A 24,817-nucleotide genomic window follows, 5' to 3' on the forward strand; every position below is an offset into this window, starting at 1 on the left:
AAACCTGTGAGCTGTACAATGTGCAATCAGGCTTTGTCACCTTTTCCCCATGTTCATACCCTCCCTTTTGTTTCTCCATGCACTTGTCAGGATGTCCAGGATGCAGCCCTGAAGATGTGGAGCTGTTTCTTAGCAGGTGTGAGGTTTGAGACTGAGTACAGCAGCAGCCTCTGCTGCCCTCTCCTGCTGTGCTTTCTGGCTTGTGTGCTTGGAACAGGCAGTGACTCCCAGGGTGGAGCCAGGACAAAATGGGCTTTCAGCTCTGGAAACTGATAGGGTACAGAGTTCCATGCACCCTGATGCTCTTCTATGAAACAGAAATATTTATAGCTTAATACAGGTTACCCAGTCTCTTCCTCAGTGTTCATTATGGGCTGGGGAGAAAGTCTCCTCAAACACATTACTTAAATTATCATGGAGGTGAATAAAATCCATGTAAAATTCTCAGGGTAGTTGTCATGGGGATGTAGTTTCTGACACTTCAAGTAGACTAATCTTGTATGTTCAGTGACTTGTAATATATTTTTTCGTACTCATGGGTCACAGGTAGTAAAAAACCTCCTTAAATATATTAGTGGTACAAGAGAAAAAGATACTGAGTATATAAGTTCATAATTTGGTTGATCTAGGCAGTGTTTGACCAGATGCAGGCTAGATTAACACTTTACTTTCCTTTTATGAAATGACATTATGGCATTTTTAAAATGTTTGCATAGCTGGATATGCACTAATAAGGGAATAAGAAAAATTTTATTTATTGAAAGGTTTGAAAATGAAAATTCTATGTAAAAATATATAAGATATGAAAACCTCTCTGGTAATTCCTTTCTAGGTATTAATTTTGCTGAGGATAGTTGGTGGGAGCACTAAGGAAGGGATTAAAAGTGTCATGGAATAAGAGCCATGTGGGATTTTGTATGGATGCCATTAAATGTTTTGACAGTATTTTAAGGGCTCCTGTTTTGGATAACATAGAAGTACAGTTTGGAGAGAGTGCTTGAAAACTCATTTAACTGAGCATTGTATATAATAATATATGGACTGAAAACAACTGGGACTTGGATGACATTGCACAGGACAAAGAATACTTAAAGTCCAGAGCTCTGTGTTAGAAGTAGTGTTTACTTCAGAAAGGATGGGCTGCCAGTTTGATAAATAAAGTTTAACTACTGTAATTGCTGTTATAGAATTCTCCTTATGTGAAGGTATTACTGGCATCTAACTGTGTAGTGAAACACATCTGAATCTGAGATGGTGAGTATCTGTTTGCTCCTTTTTATCCATTTGTCCTAGCCAGCTGTATTACAAAATGTTTTATTTTTCCAGCATACTTTTGGCTTTCAAGTTCTGGTACAAGAGGCTGCCGCACACTGTGCTAATTCAGAAGGCATGTGTCCTATGTGGAAATGGGTCTGACAATCCTGAAAATAAAAATACCTTGTAAGTTGTTATCTCTCCTCTGGGGAACATTGGAGGTGCATTTATGATGTTATCAGTGGCTGTTGGCAGGTGCTTGCCTGAGATCACAGGATCATGTTCTTCCCACAGCCAGACAAGTTTGTTTTCCTCTGCGCCGCAGGTGATGAGGACTCCTCCAAAGGATTTGGGAAATTGTACATTCTGCAGTAGGTGTTGAGTCATTAGCTGGGTGTCTAGTGCACGCTGATTGACACTCATTTTCTGAGTCTAATTTGGGTCAGAACTCATTCTAGAAGAAAAGAGTCTCGATGTTTTAAAGGTAAAGCTGGGTAAAGTCATGTTTAACTCAAGGTGCTTTGCTGAACAGTTTGGCTGTGCCTGTTGGTGTGCTGTGCCCAGTTCTGGGCTCCTCAGGACAAGAGGCACAGAGCTCCTGGAGCAGGAAAAGGGAAGGGTGACAGAGCTTATGAAGGGGCTGGAGCAGCTCTCCAGTGAGGAGAGGCAGAGGGAGCTGGGCCTGTTCAGCTTGGAGGAGGCACTGAGAGGGCACCCATCAGTGTCTGTCTGTGCCTGCAGGGAGGGCAGAGCATGCACCAGGCTCTGCTCGGTGGTGCTGGGCAATGGGACAAGAGGAAAGGGCAGAAACTGATGCACAGGAAGGTCCATGTGGACATGAGGAGGAACTTCACTGTACAGTGACCAAGCACTGGGACAGATCGCCCAGAGAGGTTTTAGAGTTTCCCTCACTGGAGATGTTCCAGAACCATCTGGACTCAATCCTGCCCCATGTGCTCTGGGATTCCCCTGCTCAAGCAGGCAGGTTGGACCAGGTGATCAGCTGTGCCCCATCCTGTGATTCTGTGACAGGGTTTGGTAGGTTTAGGATAGCCCTGAAACTGAAAAAAAATCCCCACTGAATTAAGGTTACAATGTGTGAGGAAGGATATCTTGGAACAGTTCAATGTGGCACTTGTAGCATGCACAGGAATTCTTGCCTCTTTATAGTTGTGTTGATCTGGAAGGACTCATTTAAGAGCAGTTGGAAATAATTTGGCAACTTGATGCTCAGACTGTGCTACACATGCAAATCCCACAGGATTTCAGAGTTTGTAGGGATTTTGCACTTGAATATCCTTTTGCATGTGATGGCAGGGCTGGATAATAGCACAGCACTTGACTTTGGAGGTTACATATTAAAACCAGTGGTGCCTGTAGCCCCTGGAGGTCTTCAGTGGTAACCTTCTAGAGCAGGAATCTGTGAAGCAATGCCCTACTAGTTTGCTTTGATTTTAGTGTTGTAAAACCAGGAGAGCTACTTCTGATTGAGGATTTCTAGTGGAGTTTCAGTTTAGTGACAGAGCTCTGAATAAAAGCAGTTGAATGCCCTCAAATGTATGTGGTTCTGGGCAATGACTTAACATTTCTGTGAAGTGTTATGGTTGTTATATGTGCTGAATACAGTTAATTGCAATTATTGTTGGCTTGTACATGTAGACACTCATGAATGGCCTAAAGATGAGCTAGAAGATGTGGTAGAGCCACAGCCAGTAGTGGGATTGGATATGGTAGTTTGTCTGCAGACATGAATGCTATTTTTTTTTTTTTTTTGTTTATAGATAGCATAACTTTAATAGTAACAAATCTGGTGTGCCACAGTTCTTCACCATTTTGCAATATGTGCATATGGGTTAGATACAAAAGTGAAGCAATCCTTGCTTTTCCTAGTCATTAATCATTTATAGCACTTCTGTGGTTTTTTTCAGTGTGTTTGGATTAACAGCTTAGAGTTTAAGATGATTCTAGCCTAAGTTGATGCTCTTTATATACAGGTGATTCCTGTTTCTGGAAGAGTTTTATGATAAGTTTTTCTGCAGCTGAACTCCTGTCCAGTGATTTTCCTTTGAAACAGTTGCAATTTTCATTTAGGGACATAAGAGTGGAGTCTTGGCTTTGGTTTCTTTCCTAGACTAGCTTTTTTTTCCCCTCAGTTTTCTTTTTTCTAAAAATTTTTTAAAGTGTTCTCTCTAGTGACTGTGGCTTGTCACTGATAGATAGGCAGCTCTCCCAAATTAAATATTTAAACTTTAGTCATGTTTAGTCATGTAAAGCAGATACTGCTGGAGCGTGCCAGAAGGAAAGGACTTGCTCTGATACATCTGGTTCTGTTTCAGTATTGAAATTCTTGTAGGGTTGAAAAATAAGAACAAAAGGTAACAGAGAACACCAGTACAAGAACAGTTGTCCCTGGTTGTAACTCTTTGTCCTTTGTTCCAGGGGGTAAAAATCCTCTTGGGTAGAATTGATAAAGTTTTTTTATAGAGTTAGTGTAGAAGGAGGGCTTCCTCAGACTTTCAATAATAATATATTTTTTTTAATAATATACTTTTCATTTTAAGTGTCACAGAATTTGTAGTTCTGTATCTCAATGTGGCTCACATGAATCTGAACACGCCACTGGCACTTTCAGACTTGAGACAGGAGAATGTTTTCCCTGTGCAGGCTCTGGAGATGGAACATTCATGCTCCATGCATGGAGAATGAGAAAACACATGGACACGTTAGCTGGAATGCATCTGGCACGGCTCTTCCTTGGGGAGATGGAGTGTTCCATAGCTGTGAGTTGTTTTCTTTTCAGAGTGGCAGAAAGTTGTTCCATATTTGTTCTTTTTCCAAGATGTTCTGGCTTCCCAAATTCTTCTTTTGCGGCTTGAGAACTGATTCCATCTTGTACTCAACATGTGTTGTATCCTTATTTCCACAGAGATGAAAAGGTCAAGGTACTCCACCATTCATCTTTCATCAAAACAAAAGTGGGTAAGACCTTTGCCTTGGAAGATTTTCTCCTTGAAAGGGCATTGAAGGGCCCATGGATGTCTCAAGGTGGCATTGCCTAAAGTCAGAGCCTTTAGCAATGTCTTTAGAGGCAGGCAAGTTCTTGTCAGCCAGCTCCTTGGGTGCTGCCATCCTAACAACTCCATTTGTTGGGAGTAGTTCCTCTCTGTCTACATGATAAATTTGACAACTGTTCAGCACTGGGTTATTCAGTAAAATCCAAAAGACAGAAGTTAATGTATGCTCACAGTGCTCTGTTCTCATGTCTTGGAGGGCATGGCTGCTTGTGGCAGGGACATGGAACTGAGAAGCCACAATTGTGGCAGTAGCAGTTGTCCTCATTCCCTGTGAGCTCTAGATATGCCTCCACAAGACTTGTGTTCCTTTTCTGTGGCTACAGACCAGGCATTCTGCCAGTGCATGTTTGTATAATACACTTTCACAAAGAAATGTAGTAAAAATTTACTTGAAGCGGGTTTATCTTTACTTTTGCAATGAGAATTCCCCACCTTCATGGAATGAGTATCTCAGAACCTTTCCAGTGGTCAGTGTCTGTCAGAACCATTATGTTATTCTTGGGAAAGGTGTGCTGCAGTGATGAAACTTGCTTAAATAAACAGAGGATCCTACTGAGGAGGAGTCCCTCTGTGTGGAAGTAGAGCCATGCTTTGTGGTGTAGTTTTGTTATCTGCCTGCAGCCTGGATGTCATTGCCTGCAAAGGAAATCTGATCAACCTCCTGAACCTTCTGTGGTGGGTTGGCCCTGGCCAGGCTGAGCCCCCATCCAGGTGTTGGCTCACTCCTCTACAGCAATACTGGGGAGAGAAGGGCAGAAGTGAGGAAAAGCTTTGTGAGAAACAAAGAAAGCCTTGGTGCTGTGCAAGCAGGGCTGAGTGACAGCTCAGAGTTTGGTTTATTATCAGCGCTGCTGCAGTCACTCTCTCTGAAAGACAGCACCATTCAGGGACTTTGAAGGCAATTCACTTCACTGTAACTATACCTTGTACATTCTGTCCCTGAAAGTCTCCAAATTCTGTTACTTCACTGCTCACAGAGTAAGTGGGGAATACCTGTTTTTAAGCAAGTGAGCACTTGCTTTAATCATTCTTAGCTAAACCCCCCAGGTTCAGAAGCATTTGCAGCACGAGGCTGATTTCAGCAAAGGCATTTGTTCCTTTGCCTCAGTGCAGTTGGGCTGTCAGATTATTTCACACTGCTTTCCTGAAGTGACCAAGCTGTTCCTCTTTGACTTCCTGCCCACTGAAACCAGACAGAATTACTACTTCTTCCAAGTTGTCTCCAGGGCATTTCTTCAGGAGCTGTTAAGAGACCTAGATGGTGCTGCTCTGTGGAGTTAGCTGTTGTGCAAAAGCTTAGACACTGTACCAGTGCAAGTTGTGGAGCAACTGGATGTATTCTTGATTCCTGGAGAGGAGAGGTCTGTTTCCTATAAAACTGATAGCAGTCTGTGAGTGTGGTTGTATGATTGCATACTCAGCTAACCACTCTGGTAAATCAGAATGTCCTCCTTCTAAAATAATGACCCATTTGTCCTACGTGACTCATTGCACCAAATGTTACCTCGGATGACTTGAAGTATCTGGAATTGTTCTGAGTATTTCTGGCAAGTATTCCTTTGGTGAATGGATCAACATTGTTGAGATTTGTTGTAGTAATACTGTTCAGCACTTGAACTTCCCTGAATCCTCCAAAGAAGTGACATCAGATTGTTTTGTGACAGTTGGGAAGCTCATTTTCAGCGATGTTGTGCAAGGTCTGTAGTCGTGGTTGGAAGAGACATTTTGCATCAAAAATGCTGTGGAGCCATGCAGTCTTGGAAATGGGTGGGCAACCTCACTGCCTAATACCAGACTGACAGGTAACAAAATGCAGTCATTTCTCTTTTAATAAGAAAATTGGGATTTGGGATAGGTACCTGCAAATTTGCTTGCCAGCAGTGCACCCAAGTGAAGCTTCAAACTCTCAACTTCAAACTCTCATATGTAAATTTGAGGTGTCTGGTTCCTTGGCCATGAGCTGCAGATTGTAATTAAAATGTAGAAAGTGAGGTGTCAATCTGCTTTTCTTCCTACAGCAACTGGAGGCTCTTCTGCTCCTTAATGAGTTCCCAGCCAAACATTCTTGGATGTGCTCCCAATGACATCAGGCTGTCTGGCCATATTTGTTCTGGTTCCACTGTTGCGAATCTTTCTAGCCCAAGGAAAGACTGTGTATAGCACTGGTTATCCATTTCTTTTTATATAGGTGAAAAAATGTTGATATTTAGACCCTCTGCTATTTTTGTTTTGTGTGAAAGAGTAGAGAAAACTCAAGGCCTTACTTACCCTTGTGGTCCTTCACGTGTATTTATGTGCGTTATTTTTCAAGGCTGGTTGAATGCATTTCTTATTGTATGTTAGAATGTTCTCCAGACTCAGATGACAGGGTATTCAGCACTGCATGAACATTGCTTAGGTTCTGATTCTTGATCTGTAAACTTCCTGTAGAGTTATTCCATCTCTGTTGTTCCCTGATGTTATGTGTGGAGTGTAGAAGACTGAAACAGTCCCAGTAGTTTGCCTTATTCTGTGCCAAGTAACTGAATTGTGAGCCTTTCTATGAGTCAGGATTCATATTAGGATTCATTTAATTCATATCCTGGTAGGAATTCAGAGACATTTAAGAGTGTTCCTGGCTGATGTTTTCTTCAAAACTACTGCATAACCAGGAATGTTATTGGAGAATCACCATGTAGTGCCTGTCATAACACTGAATTCTTCTGCATCCTCTATATGGGGCCTAGATAAGAAAAGCACACAACTTAAAAGAATTATATGTTAAAGCTTTGTTTTTAGGCCACAGTTGAGAACAGCTTATGACAAGAATGGTTTTCTGTATAGTACTAATTAATAAAAATGGGTTTTGTAAGAGTTTATCTCAGTGGGGACACAGACACTTAAACCCTTAGTGGAAATATTGCAGTTGGATGTAAGTAGCTGTAGTGCTGTCATTTTTGGTGTTCAGTAATTAATCTTTCACTGAGTACAAAATGGGGGTGTCCCTGTTCTGACAGGTCATTTGTCTTTGGCTAGAAGTGTTGTGATACTATGATGGAAAGTATTTTACAAGTTGAAACATTAATTTTGTGTTCTGACATCTGGCACAAGGAAAATGTCATTTGAGAGCAGCTGTTGGGCTGAAGAAAAATGAGTAGTCAATAACTTGAAAATTAAAGTTTCTCTTTAAATATGATATTCCAAGATAATGATGTATTTAGCAGGCCAAAAAAAAAAGTGGAAGTGATGAGCTATTACCTTCTGTCTCTGTGAGTCACCTGTGACAGAAGAGCCTCATGGACACTTTCTCTTACACCTCATGATGTGGCCACTGCTGGATCACACCCAGTTTTCTGCCCTGAGGTTCAGGGCTGCATCTGCACTTGGTGTGGGATAGGTATTTTACATCACACTAATGAAGCACCCCAGTCATCATGGGAGCTATCATTGTGAGATTTGGAAATAAAGCTTTGTTTTATAGGAGCTGTAGTAGATCATACAGATACTGCTTCTTTATATAAAAGTTACCAGAAGTAAAATGTTTCAGACCTGAAGCTGATATGATTCTGTTCCTGTAACAAGAACCAAATTCAATAACCAGTGTTAGATCTGTGTGTGCATGTGCTGATACAATTTAACTAAAAGGATTCTGCCCATTAAAGTTTGTAAGGTCAAGCTCATCTGGTGAAAACGAGAGCTGATGGATGTTATCTTATAGTTCCTTCCTACCTATGAGTACCTAAGCACTGGATGTTAAATCTGAGCCTTAAATTTTTGCTTCTGTTACTTTCTAGATTTAAAACAGAGCATTCTTGCATTCCTTCCCCTTGACTCTCCTTAAAAATCATAGAATCCTAGGATGGTTTGAGTTGGAAGAGACCTTAAAGGTTGTCTGTTTCCAATACCACTGCCATAGATAGGGACACCTTCCACTAGACCAGGTTTCTCAAAGTCCCATCCAGCCTGGCCTTGAACCTATCCAGGCTGTACCCTCCACAGAGGGTTCTCTTCCAGAGAAGCATCCTCACAGTAAAGAATTTCTTCCTTATACCTAATTGAAACTCATGCTCTTTCAGTTTAATGCCATTCCCCCAGGTCCTGTCACTACATGCCCTTGTTAAAGGTCCCTCTCCAGCTCTCTTGTTGTCCCTTTGGGTACTGGAAGGTGCAGTAAGGTCTCCCTGGAGCCTTCTCTTCTCCAGGCTGACCAGCCCCAACTCTGTCTCTGTAGGAGAGGTGCTCCAAGGGCTTTGTGGCCTCTGGACTCACCCCAACAGGTCCATGCCCTCATGCTGAGAGCCCCAGAGCTGGATGCTGTGTTCCAGCTGGGATCTCAGAGAGCAGAAGAGATTCAGAGCAGATTCACCCCCTGTCACCTGCTGTCCACTCTCCCTTTAATGCAGCCTGGGACACATTTGGCTCTCTGGGCTGCAGGTGCACATTGCTGGGTGATGCTGAGCTTCCCATCACTCAACACTCCCAAGTCCTTTCTCCTCAGGGCTGCTCTCAATCCGTTCTCTGTTTGTGCTTTGTGCTTGGAGTTGTGTATGTTCAGTTTAAAACAGGATAAAAGATTTCTACTTTGTAGCAAAGATTAGTCCTTAAAAATAGAGTCCAGATCTTCTGTTGCAAATATGTGAACTTGGCATAGCTGGAGCTGTCTTCTGGTGCTGTGCTTGCTTTTCCTCATGGGATGGAAAAATCTTTCCAGAATTGTCCTTTTGTCTCTCAGAACTGTCCTCTCTGCTCACTTGTCATGGGTCTGTGTGTTGGTGAGCCCTAGGTTGAAATACAGTTATCAGCCAGCTCTGGGAAGTGCTTTGCTTACTCTTTTGCAACATTGCATTCCCTGTTAATTAGATAGATCCGACTCTCTGGTGCCTTTGAAACAAGTCAACGCTTGAGAAGGCACATTTGGTCTTGTGCAGTGACAGTTTTCCTCATCAGCAGAATTTTCAGGTGATAGTTCACACTGGTAGTCTAATTTTATCTTTTTTCAGAAGTAGAGTGTGGTAGGGATAAGATTGTTCTTGCAATCTGAGTGTTTACTTGGAGTCCTGACAGGGTCTAAATGATGTTATACAAACTTCTAATTTTTCAAGCAAAAAATATTTGTGTTCTACTTAGTGCCTGTTAACAGGGAAAGTGTGTAATTTCACACAGCTTTTGAGAACGCAATTGCTTGTCATTCCCTCCACTTTTTATTTTGAGATACAATTGGCATGAGACCTGTCTTTCCTTTTGGAATGATCTTTCCAATAATTTTTGAGAGATTTCATTTCAGAGCTCTTTACTTTTTTGCCTGAATTTGAACTCTGACTCTCTCCCTCAAAGACAACCACTTGTTCAGACCATGGCATACAAATGTGAGCTTCAGGGGAAGTCTCATTGTTTGCCTTAGAAAACTGTCTTTGTCCAGGAGTTTACACCTCTTACAACACAAGATCCAACCTCAAACTTGGTGTGGTTGGGGTTGGAGCTTATTCCACCCTGTGTACCCAGCTACTCCTAATTTACTTTTCCAAAGAGACCAGATCTAATATTTTTCTGTCAGCATATGCATCACTTTTGGAAGAACTTGTTGAACTCGAGACCCTGTCTCTGTAAAATAATTTTTCCCTACTCTAATCTTAGAATAAGTGTGATGATGGGTTGAACTGAATAGCAACAGGTTTGTATTGTAATGGTTTGTATTCCTGCTTTATTGTGAGTGTGCTGATGGCTGAGAGCTGAAGGGAGTGGGGAGAAGCTGTGGGCTGACCCAGTGTGCCCCACAGAAACCTCCTTTCCTTAGGAAAGCAGCTGGGGAGGGTGGAGAGATCCTGTTGGAGCAGAAAGCTCAGGGGCAGGAGGTGCTGAGAGCACCGAGCTCTGATGGGGTTTTTGGGAAGAAGGAAGACCCAGCAGCAGGATTGTGCAAGCGTTCAAAGCCTACAGTGCAATAACACCAATGCTGCTGTGGAGCAGGTGCTGCAGGGACAGGAAAAATTGATCAGAGCCATGGACTGAGGTTCTGGGAGGGATCAAGACCTTTAGGAATTCAGGCATCAGTAGCTTCGTGCTCACAGTGTGACTTTATCTTCCTCCCCTCATCCAGTGTTGTTTTTTTTTTTTTTTTTTTGGTAGTTATTATTACTTTGAGTTTTGACTTTTTTACCCGCCCCCCCCTTACTTTAAATTCTTATTGAGCACTTTTTAAAATGCAAATAGAACCCACAGGGAGTGGGGTTCTTTAGGCTTTTTGTCGAGGATTTAGTCTGCAACTTTCCTATATTCTTCATCTTATTAAAATGTTAATAAGCCTGAAAAGGCTTATTAACTTTTTAATTTCCTGATCAGATATATAGGTTTTCCAAATAAATAATTTATTATGGCACTTAAAATGAAATTACTTTGAGCATCATTTCATTTTTTACTTTGTCATGTCATTCTCATTTTCCCCCAGGATGTCATAAGAAGGAATCTCTTGTTTATCAGTGTTCACACAAGTGTGAGTGAGGAGGATTTCCAAAAACCCCTAAACCATATTATTAACATTTTTAATAGAGCACAGTAGCATATTTCCATATTCAGTTGAATGTGCCAGAATGTTGTTTAGTATTTTTATCTGTATTGTGCCTCACATAGATCTAATTATGACTTTTTTCTGGCTAGAACCAACCATGATTAGACACTTCCAGAAGTTATTTTGTGTATCTGAACAAATAGTGTTGAGTCAGTAAAATGATAAATGTGGGATTCCTACCCCATGGCCCCAGATTATCTCTGTATGCTCTGCTCCTTGGAAAAAAAATTACATAATAGGAAAAAAACCCAAACCATAGTAGAAGATAAAACATGACTGTACTTAAATAGTAAATCAAGTGTTTCAACATCTTTGTTTTAAGTATTGCATTGCAAACTTATGCTTTACATAAATTACATTGCAAACATTACAAACTTACATTGCAAACTCATGTGTTAAGTGTTGCATTTAGACCTGAATCCTCACGTTCAGGAATCCTGTACATGAATACTGATACAGAAGAACTGTAATACATAGACTTCTTTGCCTATTATAGTCCTATAAAGTGATTTAGAAAAGTAAGTTTTAGTACATGAACAGACTTTTTAAAGAGAAAATGTAGAAAGCCTTTTCATGAAGTTGTTTCTTTGCTAAATGTTAGAGTATGAATAACTTTCCTTTATACTCCACAAAATCAGATTACAGTAACAGCTACTTACATCTCTGGAGTGTAAATATCTGAAATTTGATTCTAACCTTGCCATCTGTGTTTGGTTAAAAAAAAAGGTACAAAAAGTAAAAAAAAAAGGTATAAGAAGTATTTGTACAGGCTTTTTTTTAATGCATTCAAATTTTTGTATGCTGAAATGGGTGCTGATTAAAATGTTGAAAGAACAGTATTGAAAATGTAAAATTGTTTTGGTAAAATTAGAATCTTACAGTTATGTTCAGGAAATTTCAAAGTGGAGCTTTTTTTTATTGGTATTATCAGTTATAGATGATTCCAGAGGATGGTTGTAGAAGGAAGATAAGTTATTGAAAAGAGTAATCATTTAGTAAATAGGACAGGATTATTTTTAATGTTGGGCAAGTAAATGTAATTTGTTAGAACTGAGAAGCTGCCTATTTTTTTTTTTTTTAACATTTAAGACATTGATTCAGGGTACAAAGCTGAGTATGGTTTTGGCATCCTGATTTTTTTTACCTTCCTTGAAAATAAATATAAAATATCTTCTCCAAGACAGCTGGGGATCTTTGTCAGTTTGGTGTGTTCGAAAGACTGTTTGTTTAATACAGAGTATTTATTTGAAGTCTGAGCTTCTCTTCCTATGCAGAAGCTGGCAAAAGTGATTTGTTTGCAAACAAGAAGGGGAGTTGTTGATGAGCAGGAAACTTTCTCCCTGCCAGCTGCCCAAGCCTTTTTCAAATTTCTTGACTATTATGCCAACTGTTGAGTAGGGAGTTACTTGAAAATTTAACATTCACTGTTGTTTTCTTGTCTGTTATTTTTTAAGGCTTTTGCAAAAGCACTGTCCACCCAGCAAAAATACAGTGTTTGTCCAGGAGTGTGTTATGTCCCAAACTCCTGTCTGGAAGGAAGAGTCCTGAGGTGCAGCTGTCCCAGCCAGGCTGCATTCATTGTATCAGTAACTTACCTAGATAAAATACTGTGGGAGTTGGAATCCTGCTGAAAGGTGGGGGATGATGGTCTGAAAATGGTTCTTCAGGAGCAGCTGGCACTTGCATAGGTGAAGGCCAGAAAAGCTCTTCCAAGGACAGCTCGTGCCTGGGCAGGAGTTCCACTCAGGCTCTTTGGGATGAGAGACGCAACGGCAGCAAAGTCACATCGTAACTTTTACAGAGCTCTGCCAAGGGCCAGTGAGTTCATTGCCACTGGTCACTGAGGTTTTGTTCTCAGAAGTGGCCTTCAGCATGAGGCAGCACTTTGCAGACAGTTTTCCAAGGATAGTACTGAGTTTGTGGCATTTGGCATGTTTCTCCACAAGGGTTAGAAGCTGGGGAGGGCTTGGCTGACCAAATCCCTGGTTAGAGGATTAGGGGGACGCTGCTGCAGCCGAATGGGCCTCTAACCTGTGGTGCTGATTGTAACATCCCTATTCATTTCTCATTCTGCTTCCCTTTGCTCCATTTCCTTCCTCTTCTGCTCTTTATGGTATTTATCTGTTTTCATTTCACTTGGCACTGGTGCAGTTTCAGTGGATGAAGTTCATCCCTAAATGTGAATTTCCCCTACAAGATCTGTTTTAGAGTACCAGTGGCAAACCTCCCTTCAGAAAAAACACCAACTTCAGTGGATTTAGTGGAATGAGATATGGCATGTTTTGCCATGTTCCCACTTTACCTTAATTAAAATACAAGCTAGAATATTTTCCCTCCTTTATTTACGAAGCACAGAAGTGATTTCTGATACCCAGGAGCAAGGAAGATGTTGGCCTGCCTAGAAGAGTATCTATTGCAGTAGTGGGAAGGATGATCCTGCAAGTAAGATGCCAATCTATGGTTTGGGTGGTAATGATTGAGCCTGTTTCTTGTACATCCCTTTCTTTGTGCTCTGCAAATTACAAAAGTACAAAAAGCAAATACCAAGACATCCAGGACTTTGGACCATCCCAAGTATTTCAGGTAGTCCTGACTGCAGTGCCAGTACATTTGGGGGAACATTGAAATGCTGGGGTTTTTTTTTTTTCCTGCTAAGTTCAACAAATTTTTCCTGTTTACAAAGAAAAGAGCCTGAGGGTTGCCTTATCCCATTATTTGCTGCATCCTTGATGATACTGGCAGCCTCCAGAATGGCTGTTGTTCAGATTCCCAGGATTGTCGTGTGCATCTCTTTGACCTGGTTCAGATGAACTGACTCTGAGCTGTGCCAGTTGTACAAAGAGTGTCCTTGGTCATAGTGGAAGCCTGTTTTCATTCCTAAATGTGCCAGCATTTTGTCTAACCTGTAGTGACCATGGGCTGCAATAAAGTCTTTATTCTCTCGAATAAATCAGAATTAAATGCTCTTAATGTAAACTTCCGTATCCAGACTTTAAGATGCACATGGCCTGTGATGTGCTGGTGGGGGTTGGACAGATTTTTTTTCAGAATTTCATGTATTTTAGGCCTATCAAAGAAACATTTTTCTTTCTAGGTGTTTAATTTTAGCTCTCCTTTGGCTTCTTCTTCCCTTTAGTTTCAGCGCTGACTTCTGTGTAGGGACTGAGTTAAAATGGGGATATCTTCTGTACTGTTCTCTGTCTTCTGGCATCAAGATTTCTGTTGTGATGTTTGTAAAGGTACAGATCTCAGGTACATTTCTGTTCCCAAGATGTAACATGAGTTGTCTTCATGCTTCCATGAAAAGCATTTCCAAAACACCTAAAAGTGACAAGAATCCTGAATAGTTTAAAACTCCTGCAAGGTTCAAGTTAAGAACCTTGCTATAAAGAGAATTTGTCTTCGGAGCAGATTTTAGGGATGTCTTTAGCACTGGGTGCTGTTTTGAAAAGGTTCAGAGGTTCTGTGCTCTGCCACCTGCCTGTGCATCTTTCACACTGACAGTGTGTTCCCAACTCTGAACATGTAAAGTTGTACTTCTGAATAATTGAAATTATTTCTTACCTTTACATCACCTTTATACTTACAGTGGTCATTTTAAACAATTTTCCATGCCATGAGCTACTGATGTTTTTTGTGATCTGTTGTTTTTTTCTTCAGGCCTGGAAATGATACCTCTTGTGACAGATCACTGAAGTGCTTCCACTCAAAGCTTTGCATGTTAACAATACTTGGTGCTCAGATGCATTTTTATCAGGGGTTTGTGAGTGAAAAGACAGAGTGTATCACAGTCCTCATTAATTTGGAATGTAAGTTACATGAACAGCTTGCTTCTGGAATTTCAAGGGCGAGCAAGAGATGGCATGTGACCTTTCATGGGGAAAGATTTATATAAGAAGGGAGTTTAGGGGACTAGGGTTCAGGAACCAGCAAATTATGCCAGAATTTTAATGTGTTGCATGTTTGTACTGTTTAAAGAAAAAGATGGGAAAAGGAGAAGGAGAAAGAGGGCAGATGAGAGGAAGTTAGCTGGGAAGAAAAGTTGCTTGTCCCTTAGTAGCTTAAGGTATAAACTGGCATTCAGAATTCACACAGGCTGAAATTTGGGGTTTGGTCTTGGCAGTTCACTTGGTGTGTGTACTATACATGGCCAAGAATGTAATGTCTGAAAATATGAAGCCTAACTTATTTTGTGGTCAACTGTGATTCTTAATGGATTAAGGAGTTAAGCTCTCTTAAAGGCAGCATAACTATTGGATGAGGATGATAATGATTATTTTAACCTGGCACCTTTAGTGAAAAAGAAAATGCAGTTCATTGCTGTAGGTGCCAAATTACAGTATTGAAAAATGGCAGCAATGTTTTTACAACTTTTGTACTTCACTTTATGCAACAAAACTTTACCACAAAATGAAAGAAAAAAATTGCAATTCAGTTGAAATACAGGAATAGTTTTGCTTTTGTAGGAATGACTATTAAGGTAACAATATGAGTGTTTAATAACAATAATAATATAATGGCAGTAGTTTTGTTAGAAATATGTCTCCTGTTACTACCAGGCACATTTTGTAGATGTAATTAATAATGAGAGCAATTCCTGTTTTACATGGAGCACGCTTTTAATGTGCAGTGATTGCCCATGCTGTGCTCATACACACAAATACTGCATTTAGTAGATTGTTGTCTGAGTGATGTCTGGAGTGAATCTGAGTTGAAGTGGTTTAAAAACCTCCAGAAGCTTCTGTCTGACTGCTCTGAATTCAGTGAGCAGTGCTAGACATGGGCTTTCCACTATGTGGTGATGATGGTTTTTCCACCCATGGTTTTGGGCAGCTTGCAGGTTATTCAAAAGGACACAAAAGACAAACGTTCTTTCATTGCTGATACAGGGGCTTTTCCTGGTGGCTGTGGCTCTCTGAAGCCATTGACACTGCAATGAACAAGTTTTCCAGGTCAGAAACAAGGTGTCAGTGTTAATGAGTGGTAATGAGTTAATCAGTTCACAGAATCATTTAGGTTGGACAAGACCTTTGAGATCATCAAGTCCAACCTGTGACCACAATGCCAAGCAGACCATGGCACTGAGTGCCACATCCAGGGATGGTGACCCCACCACCTCCCTGGGCAGCCCATTCTGGTGTCTAACCACCCCTTTCATGATGAAATTCTTCCTGATGTTCTCAAAACCTCTGAAATCTTGGTAGGTCTGTAGAGCAGATACTATCAGGCACAAACTGAGGAAGTTGCTACTGGTATTCACTGTGTGCATGTTTTTAATGTGGTGTCACATTTGTTTAATTAGCTTTAGTTAACAGGAATTTCACCAGAATGCTGAGGGAATGTCCTCTGAGTGTTAAGAATTAATAAAAGGGGCTTGAAAGAAGACTAGATGCAGAGTCAAGGGAATGTGGTCAAAATGTGAAATTATTAATGGGAAAATCTGAATCACCTTTATAATTTTTTTCCTCATGTGGTTTTAATATTTTTGCAGAGTTGTCAGTAGTTATCAGTAGCATATATTGAAACAAATGATAGTTGTTGAAATCTCATGACCTGATATTTTCTGTTTCTTCCTGTTGTGCTAAAGCAGTCAAGAATGCAAATTCACTTGGGTGTTGAGTTGCAGCTACCTCTTGAATAATCTGTTATCTTCAGAGACAACTGCTCTGCTGAAAGTTGGATGATTTAATAAAAGTCAGCTGAAGGCAGATAGTGTCCACACCCCCTCACCCCAAACCATGGGCTTTAGGGACTTACTGTGATTCTGCTGTTATTTTGAAAAATTCTGCTGATTGGATTGAAAAATGTCAACAGAGAATCAGCAGTAATTGCAGTATAAAGTATTGGGGAAATGTGGTGAGCATATGGTACTGGACTGGGTTTGTTATTAAAGGAAGTGCAGCTGCTGGGTCTTCTCTTGTGCAGGAGATTCTTTCAAGTGCTCTGGGTCTCAGCTTTTCCCAAAGAAGGCAACTTGCAGTTCAGTAACTTTTGTAATTGAAAAGAATAATTTTATTTATTTTTCAAATTTATAAAATTACAATGAGTTCTACCTTGTGATTGCAAACAAAGAAAACTCTGAGATAATGAAGAATTACCCTAATTTTGAAGGAGTGCAGATTCATTTAAAAAAGCAAACTCAGCAATTCCCCCCAAGCCAAACAAAATTTTAGTGGATGAAAGAGGGTTTCCTACCTATCTGTATTGTATTCAACTTATGAAATCATGTGAAATAGTTAGATTTTATGCATTATAAGTAGATTTGTAAATCTGTATCACAGGACCTTTCTGTTGAAGGATTAACAGTGCTCCTTCTGTTGGTGTTTTTTTATTTTTTTACTCATACCTGATGGATGTGAATACTTTTCTAATCCTCGTATCTTGAACACAGAACTATAGGGAAGTGATTCCCTTTTTTCCCCTTTAAAATATTGCATTTCTATGATGCATCCTTCAATTACTGTTCCATGAACTTTTTGAGAATTTTAGTCTTTCTCTGTATTGAAGTCAATGGTTTTCTGAAGATTCAGCTTTACTGCTGTGGGCCTGAAGTTTGTCTGTTTAACACCTGGAATGTTTGTGAGGCTACTGTGAGCTATTCTGAACAGGATCCTTTTCTAAATTATTTGAGAACTCAGATACCAAATCAGTTGGGCCTGAACTAGAGTGAGACAGAAAGTATTTTTGGTTTTCAGGTGTTTTCCCAGCAGTGGGGACAGGCTGGGGACACAAGGAGGAACGTGGTTCTGCACCTCTTGGAGGGAGCTGCTCCCTGGAGTGGCTTCTCTTTGGTCCCAGAGGTGTCCCAGGCAGCATGAGAAGTTTGTGGGCTTTCAGAAAATGCTCAGCAGCACATCATTTTCTTCAGGGAAATCCCTATGGAGGTTTAGAATCCTTCTTGAAAGCAAAATGGAATTACAGGCAGCAAACTCTAACACCGGTGGGCAGCATCAGTGGCTTTCTAAGGAATGCAACTTTAAAAAAAGTTTTTGATAAGCTGATAAGCTTTTGACATAAAGGAGAGAATATTAAAAACTTTTAAAAATGTGCATCTCTTAATGCTGAATTAAGAACTTTCTATTCTGTAAGTAGAGAGAGTCTTTGTAGCGGTCAAGTAAAAGGAGAACTAGAAGGGTTGATAGCTTCAGAACGTGAGGAAGTAGAAGAAATTTTGAGCTACTTTCCTGGATGTCATTATATATAATTGTAGTTGGTAGTGTCAGAAGTCTCAGTGTCTTGTAAACTGAATTCAGAGTTAAAAAAAGTCTCCTGTGTTCCCACAGAGAAATTTGCATAGCAGGGACTGTTTGCTGCTGTAACTCTCTGATATTTCCTTTTCCAGAAGTCTGGACACCTCTGTTCAGCTCAGTCCTGCCCTTTCTGCAGGCTGAGCTGTGCCTGGAGGGTGTTTGTGCTCACCCTGCCTTGGGTGCATTTTTTTGCTGTCTTTGTGCCACCTGCCAGCCCTAGAGCAAGTGCAGGAAGAAGAGATTTGACAGAGATATTGTGACAGTGTTCACAGGGGTTCTTGGATGAGGGAAGAGATGAGAATGTTGACTCCATGTTTCAGAAGGCTTGATTTATTATTCATGATATATATATATATTACATTTTAACTATACTAAAAGAAATAGAAGGAAAGGTTTAATCTCAGAAGGCTAGGTAAGCTAAGAATAGAATAGAAAAGAATGAAAACAAAGGCAGCTGGCTCGGACAGAGAGCGAGAGCCAGCTCTGCCATGTCTGGTCACTAAATCCAAACATCCACACAAGACCAATCACAGATCTACTTATTGCATCCCACAGCAGCAGATAATCATTGTTTACATTTTGTTTCTGAGGCCTCAGCTTCTCAGAAGGGAAAAAATCCTAAGGATTTTCACAAAAAGATGTCTGTGACAAGATATGGCTTAGGATGAGCAGGTAAAGTGGTAATTTGAGGCTTGAACTCAGCAAGGGGAGAATTTCTGACACTGAGTCAGTGAAGGAGCAGCCCCTTTGTGCAGTCACCTACTCCACAGTCACTGCTACTGTCTGCATAAAGGAATGGAAATGCTTTGGTAGAGAACATGAGGGGAACACTTAACTGTGGATCAGTGGCAGGTGACCCTGTTCAGTTATTCAGTCTAACAGGGAGCTCCTTTCCCTTACACAAACTGCAGCTGGAACCATCTCTGAATTTGTTCCTCAGGCTCTGCCACGTCCTGGCTCTGCCTTCTGAGCATCTCTGCAGCTCCTCTAGAATGTGATACTTCCTTTGGCTTTACTTTCTGACCTCCTGCACAGAACTCCCAGCTAACCCTGTGTGACTGCAGCCCACCAGCAGGCTGCCCTTGGCAGTCACACTGTGTGCTACCTTGGGGCTGAGATTGCTTTTGGGACTCTCACTCCTTGTAGTTTGTATGGCCGTTGTACCAAGAACATCTGCTCTGAGATTATTCCCAAGGCACAGTCACAGAATGTTAAGTGTAAATATGCACAAACTGGAGAAAATTCTTCCTACTGACCCATCAGATTGTTCTGCCCAAATGTCTTGTAGGATGTTTTGTGGGTTTTAAGATAGCAGCAAACTCAAACTGTAAATTAGCAGGAAGCTTAGAGGAAGCCTATTTTTTTATTCTCACTGTAACACTGATTTATGCTAGCAGACTTGAGTTGTGTCAGACTGAAAATGGTTTTTTATGGTAAAGCCAGGAGAATAATGTATTCACTGCTGCTGCTTGGGTGTCTGCAGAGGAGGCAGCACATATGGACTGCTACTACTAATACATCAATTGGACTGCTTCATAATAGCAGAGTACAGCTTTGAGAAGAAGATCTTTGAGAAGATTGTCTTCGACAAGAAAATGTTTACAACTTTTAATGCTTAATCTCAACATTTTGTGATACAACTTTACAGAAAAGAGGATTTGATTAGATAGGACAGGTCAGCTATTAAAAGGTGTTTTAAATGGTTGCAAATGTCAATTTTGCCATTGATGTATGGACAGACTGAAGAATGAACACCCTGCAGAGCAGCCCTGTGGAAAGGGACCTGGGGCCATTGAAGTTACAGCTTCTTCATGATCTCCTCTCTGGTGGCCAGCAGCAGGACCTGATGGAATGGCCTCAAGCTGAGTCAGGGGAGGTTAGGTTGGATAGCAGGGAAAAGTTTCTCCAGGATTTCAGAAGGTGCAGAACAAAATTGCTGTTTGTACGTGCATTCCTGGACTGTTCAGGGTGACACACTGCTGCAATTTTGGGGTATTTGTGGTGTTTCCAAAATTGATCTATAACACTGTTGCTTCCAAAAAAAGGAACATGTAAAAAAAGAATGCAGTTGCATCAGAAAAGTTACCAGAAATTACCAGCTTTTCTTCACATCTTTCTGTGTGGAAAACCACTGCTGACTTGTCCAAGGAAATCAGTGTGAAATACTGACAAAGAGCAAGTGCACCCTGCATCAATCATGTGGGATTCTAATCTGCAGATTTAGGTCAATCTATAGGCTTCTTTTGGAAGACTGCTTCTTGAGAAATTATTGCTTTCTCTTTTAAATATCACATTATCCATTATATTAAACTCAGTGCTCTTTGTAGAGAGAGACCAAAATTACCAATAATCACCTGTCATTTTAAAAACATGAGAGGTAGAGGCTGGATGCAGCTTGTATCTTCATTTCATGTAGTGATTCCTGGTGTTACTGCTGGAAAATGTTAGAATTGTGTTTATTATATGAGTTGCAGGACACGTTTGAGGAGTGTGTTCTGCCTCTCTTGGTGAAAAGATTAATAATATTAATAATATTGGAAAATATTCTCAAATGTGTGGTGATTTGAATTCCACCAGTTTGCATTTAAGTAATTGAATTTTATCTTTCAGCAGGACCAACAGAAGGTTTGGGGAAAATAATACAAAGGTTTCCCCAGAAGGACTGGGAAGACACTCCTTTTCCACAGGGAATAGAGTTGGTAAGTTTGCATTACAGTTTGCAAGTTTTAGAATTTCTTTCACGTGCATTTGGAAGATAAATATACCTTGAAGTAATGATCTGTATTGTTTAACCCAGCAGGGCATGGGTAGAAATTAGTGAGTACAGAGGATAGATTATAGGTTTAAGAATAACAATTTTGGCTAACAGAAGATAATTTATTCTGGTATGCACAGCTAAGTAAATATTCCTTGAGTATAGAAAATGTCTGCTGCAGATTTATAAACTGTGTTTAAAAGAAATGCTTATTTGTGCTCCTGTGTTTTGTGAGCAGCCTTCAGATGGCAGATGACTTCTCATTGTCACATTCAAATAATTACAAAATTATGCATATTTGCGTAATGTAGATTTAAAAATAAATTAACATAATATCCCAATAAACTGGATTTATTAAAATGGTCAGCAAGGCTGGTGTGCAAGGGATCTATTTTAAACAGGGAATTCCCAAGGTGCTGCTTTTTACCCTTCCTTGGTCTCATCTTGTGGGATGCAGTGAAAAGGTGGATCAGGGATTCACTCAATACCTTGTCTTCAAAAATTCTGAAGAGAAAGGAAGGACCGTGGTCATATTCTGAAATGAGGTTTCTGAGAAGTCAAACTTTTACTGGTGTGAACTGAGTAACTTCTGGGGCAGGATGAGCTATGGGAGGAGATGGGCTCTAGGAAATGTTGCAATAGGAGTCTCTGTGCTGTGGGGCACAATCCGCTGCAGAGGACAAGGACACCAAGTCTTCACTGAATTTATTGCACAGCCAACAGAGCAGGCTTTTCCCAGTCTGGCACCTTCCAGGAGTGTTCAGCTCCCTGCCCTGTGCCACTGCCAGGTGCTGTGCTCTCATGAGGGACAGGAAGGGGACTGGGCTTGGCTGCTCCCTCCCTGAGCTCACGGCCACGCGCTCCTTCTCTCCTCCTCTGGGCTTGCATTTCAGCCCCAGCCTGGCCTTCCAGGGCTTGCCCTGCCCTGCTCTTTGGGGTGAGCAGGATTTCTCCCCCTGTGGTGGGGAATTGCAGCCTCTTGGTGCACTTGCATAACCCCAGGTTTGGCAATGCCGAGCTCTGCTGAAATGGGGAAGCTCCAAGGTTCAGCCAGGAGGGTTCATCTTGCCTCAAACACCCCCAGAGGCTGAGTCATGGGGAGATTTACTCTGTGCCACAAATCTAAATCTCAGATCTTCCTGACCTCGTTCAGAGAGAGCAGTGGGTCTGACTAGCTGGGAAGATGTGAAAAATAAATAAATAAAATAAATAGGCACACCTTCTCTTGAAGCAGTGAATCTTAATCTGTGCCCAGATGTTGTCTCCCATTTAAGTACAATTGTAGGATTTTAGCACTACAAGAAACACCTTTCTAAAAGATTTTATTTTTTTTTAATGGGACAAAACATTATTTCTGTATTGATTCTCAAATGACTCATTAGGCAAAGCCATTAAAACTTTAAACTTTCCAAATAAAACAAAATCTGACGATTTAACGACATCAATTCAGCCAGTTGGCAAAATCAGTCAAGTTTTGATCTGCTTTCCAAGTGTGGTAAATGAAATTTTAGTTAATGAAGATTGAGGAGTTAGAGATGGTGCAAAGATCAAGTACTGAAGTAAATCACTTATGGAAGTCAGATGTTGGCAGGAATTTTTTTCAAGGTTGTGGATGAATCTAACAAGAATCAACATTAATTCATGGACAGGAAAGAAGAAAAGCGGTGTTACCATGTTCTGTCACCTCAAGATTTAATATCAATAAGGGGGTAATAGGCAAACCTTAAAGAAAAAGAAATGGGGAAAAGGGTAAGAATAGATTAGTTGACAAATGTATATGAGATTGAAGAGAGACCTATTTATTAATAGCACTTAGTTCTATGATAAGTTTGAGTTAATATCCTCGTAAATGTACCTCCTCTTCTTTGAAAGACCTGTATGATTTCTGTTAAATGGAAAAAAAGCCATGGTTTGTATTTGAAATCATGTCAAGCTCTCTTCACTGTGTTCTCATGAAGGAAAAAAGCCAAAGCTTTTCATGCTTAATGATAGGATTGAAGGGAGTGTTGTTTTGTTTTGAGCCCAGTTTTGCTAAACAGGCACCCGTGGGACAAACTGGGTCTACTGGACTTGCCCTTGACTGAGTGAAGAGGGATCATTTTGAGAACATCTTCTCTAGTATTGATGACTCAATTTCACCTTTCACTTTGACTGTATTCTGTAGTTTAGGTAGTTTGACAAAAATACAGAGAATTGGGTCATTATAAAACGTGATTGCAGTCTGAATTTCACTGAAGGGTGTTGTGTTTGGTGTATGTGTGTTCTGGATTAAAGGATTAAGAGTTATTCAAATGTGTCTGTTTTTATGTGAGCAGCATGATAGCTGTGTTCTGGTCACAAACACATGAGCTGGGAGTAAGCACATTGTCCAGAATTCAACAGAAAGAAACTCTATTCCATTTTATTCAAGTCAGGTACTTTAATTTATCTTGTTCAATAAATTGTGTGTCTTGTGGTTGTCAGTGGTGAGCAAAATCATGAGTGTCTGCTGAGGGGATGATGCTGTCAGGAGGTGTTGGTCAGTGTTTTCTTACTCCTCTTCTTTGTCTGCATCCCCTGAAATTACCTAAAGAATTTTTTTGAAGTCTTTTTGCATTTGCTACTTCACTAAGGACTTTACAGCTTTAAACTTTGTTCTGTTTTGTAACTGAATGCAGAAACTTTGATCAGACACCTGCAAATTGCTGTGAAACATGCCTGAAGTATTTTGTAATGGATTATTGATAATTATAGTAGCTGTTAAGGGGCTGAAAACTTTTTTACCATTTGTTAAATTGTGTGATGTAACAGTGAATAAGATACGATATTTCTTAATGTTATCTATCATTTATATTGAGTGTTACTTCAGAAGCAATAAAATCCACTTCTTCCATTTGTTAGAACATTTCTTGGGCTATTCAAGAGAAATGTAAGGAACAATTAATTTAGAATCTGAGCATCTTCATTTTACTGACCAAGAGCAGTCCCTCTGCAATTTATTGACAAATGCCAGTCAGAGTGAGTTTCTTTCCATTCCATGGAAGTGAGCTGACTTTGAGGGGTAAAGAGATTTATGCTTGTTCTTAAGGGTAATAAAATATTTGGCTCAGAAAAGCATTTCAGTCACTGGTTTTTGAAAGAATGCAGTTACAACACCCCAATCTGATAGGTGTCCCCCATGATATTTTAAATTAACATGTTTGGGTATCCTCCATAGTCTGTCTCTTTCTGAGAAGTTTTTTCAGATGCAGCTTAAGTGTAGAAATAACCCTGTCAAGTCAGCTGAGGCATACAGAGCAGTGTCAGGTTAGGACAATCAAACTTCTTGATCTTGCTTGTAGAAAGAATGCTGGAGAGTGTGTGTTGGTTGAATGAGTTAGCTTTACATTTCTGCATATTTTTCTTATTTCTAATGCAGTTTTAATTTCACTGTGTAACTTTCTAGACATCATAATTAGTTATGCATCAGAGGAAGCTTTGGTATGTAATGCTATATTGTAAAGTCATTTTTGTCCCAGGGCTAAATTAGCTAAACTAATTCACCTGCATTACTCAGTGTTGGGAGGCTGCTCTTAATGAGGCCAAGGGAAGTCATACCTAGGAACAGTTACATTGTCTGGAGTTGGAACTGGGTATGATGAGTTTCTGCAGCCTCTGAGTAGCAGGGAAGGAAATTTCCCACTATAACTGCTGCTGGTGTTAGCAGTAGCGTCATGATTCAGTAATTTGAATTTCAAGTGTGGTCAAGTATAGATATTAACGTGTATTTCTAGACAAGATAATCACCCATTCAAATAATGACTTCAGTTATAAAATTTATTTTTAATTGGTGAAAAGTGCTGTTTAATACAACCATTTGAAGACCACTTACACAAGTTATGAGACTAAGAGAGAAAGGCTGCAGGTATCCCTTTGGGATGTGTAAGTTTGCCTGCTTCCTTCTAAAGAAGGAGTTGGAATT

General features: G+C 40.3%; 1 protein-coding gene across 7 annotated transcripts in view; it reads left to right on the plus strand.

The window, feature by feature from the left end:
- SBF2 (SET binding factor 2) overlaps positions 1-24,817 on the plus strand; it is a 231,008-nt gene that overhangs the window by 24,664 nt on the left and 181,527 nt on the right. For 4 of the 7 annotated variants that reach the window (XM_054275684.1, XM_054275687.1, XM_054275689.1 and 1 more), the window contains exon 2: positions 20,733-20,821. In XM_054275684.1, coding sequence (XP_054131659.1) covers positions 20,733-20,821 — 89 coding nt within the window. The remainder of the gene's footprint in view (positions 1-20,732; positions 20,822-24,817) is intronic. The other 3 variants (XM_054275685.1, XM_054275688.1, XM_054275690.1) reach the window with 1 other exon arrangement.

Source organism: Melozone crissalis, unplaced genomic scaffold, assembly GCF_028551555.1.
Source record: "Melozone crissalis strain CALT ecotype California unplaced genomic scaffold, PUWL_Pcris_2 ptg000018l_1, whole genome shotgun sequence".
NCBI lineage: Eukaryota > Metazoa > Chordata > Aves > Passeriformes > Passerellidae > Melozone > Melozone crissalis.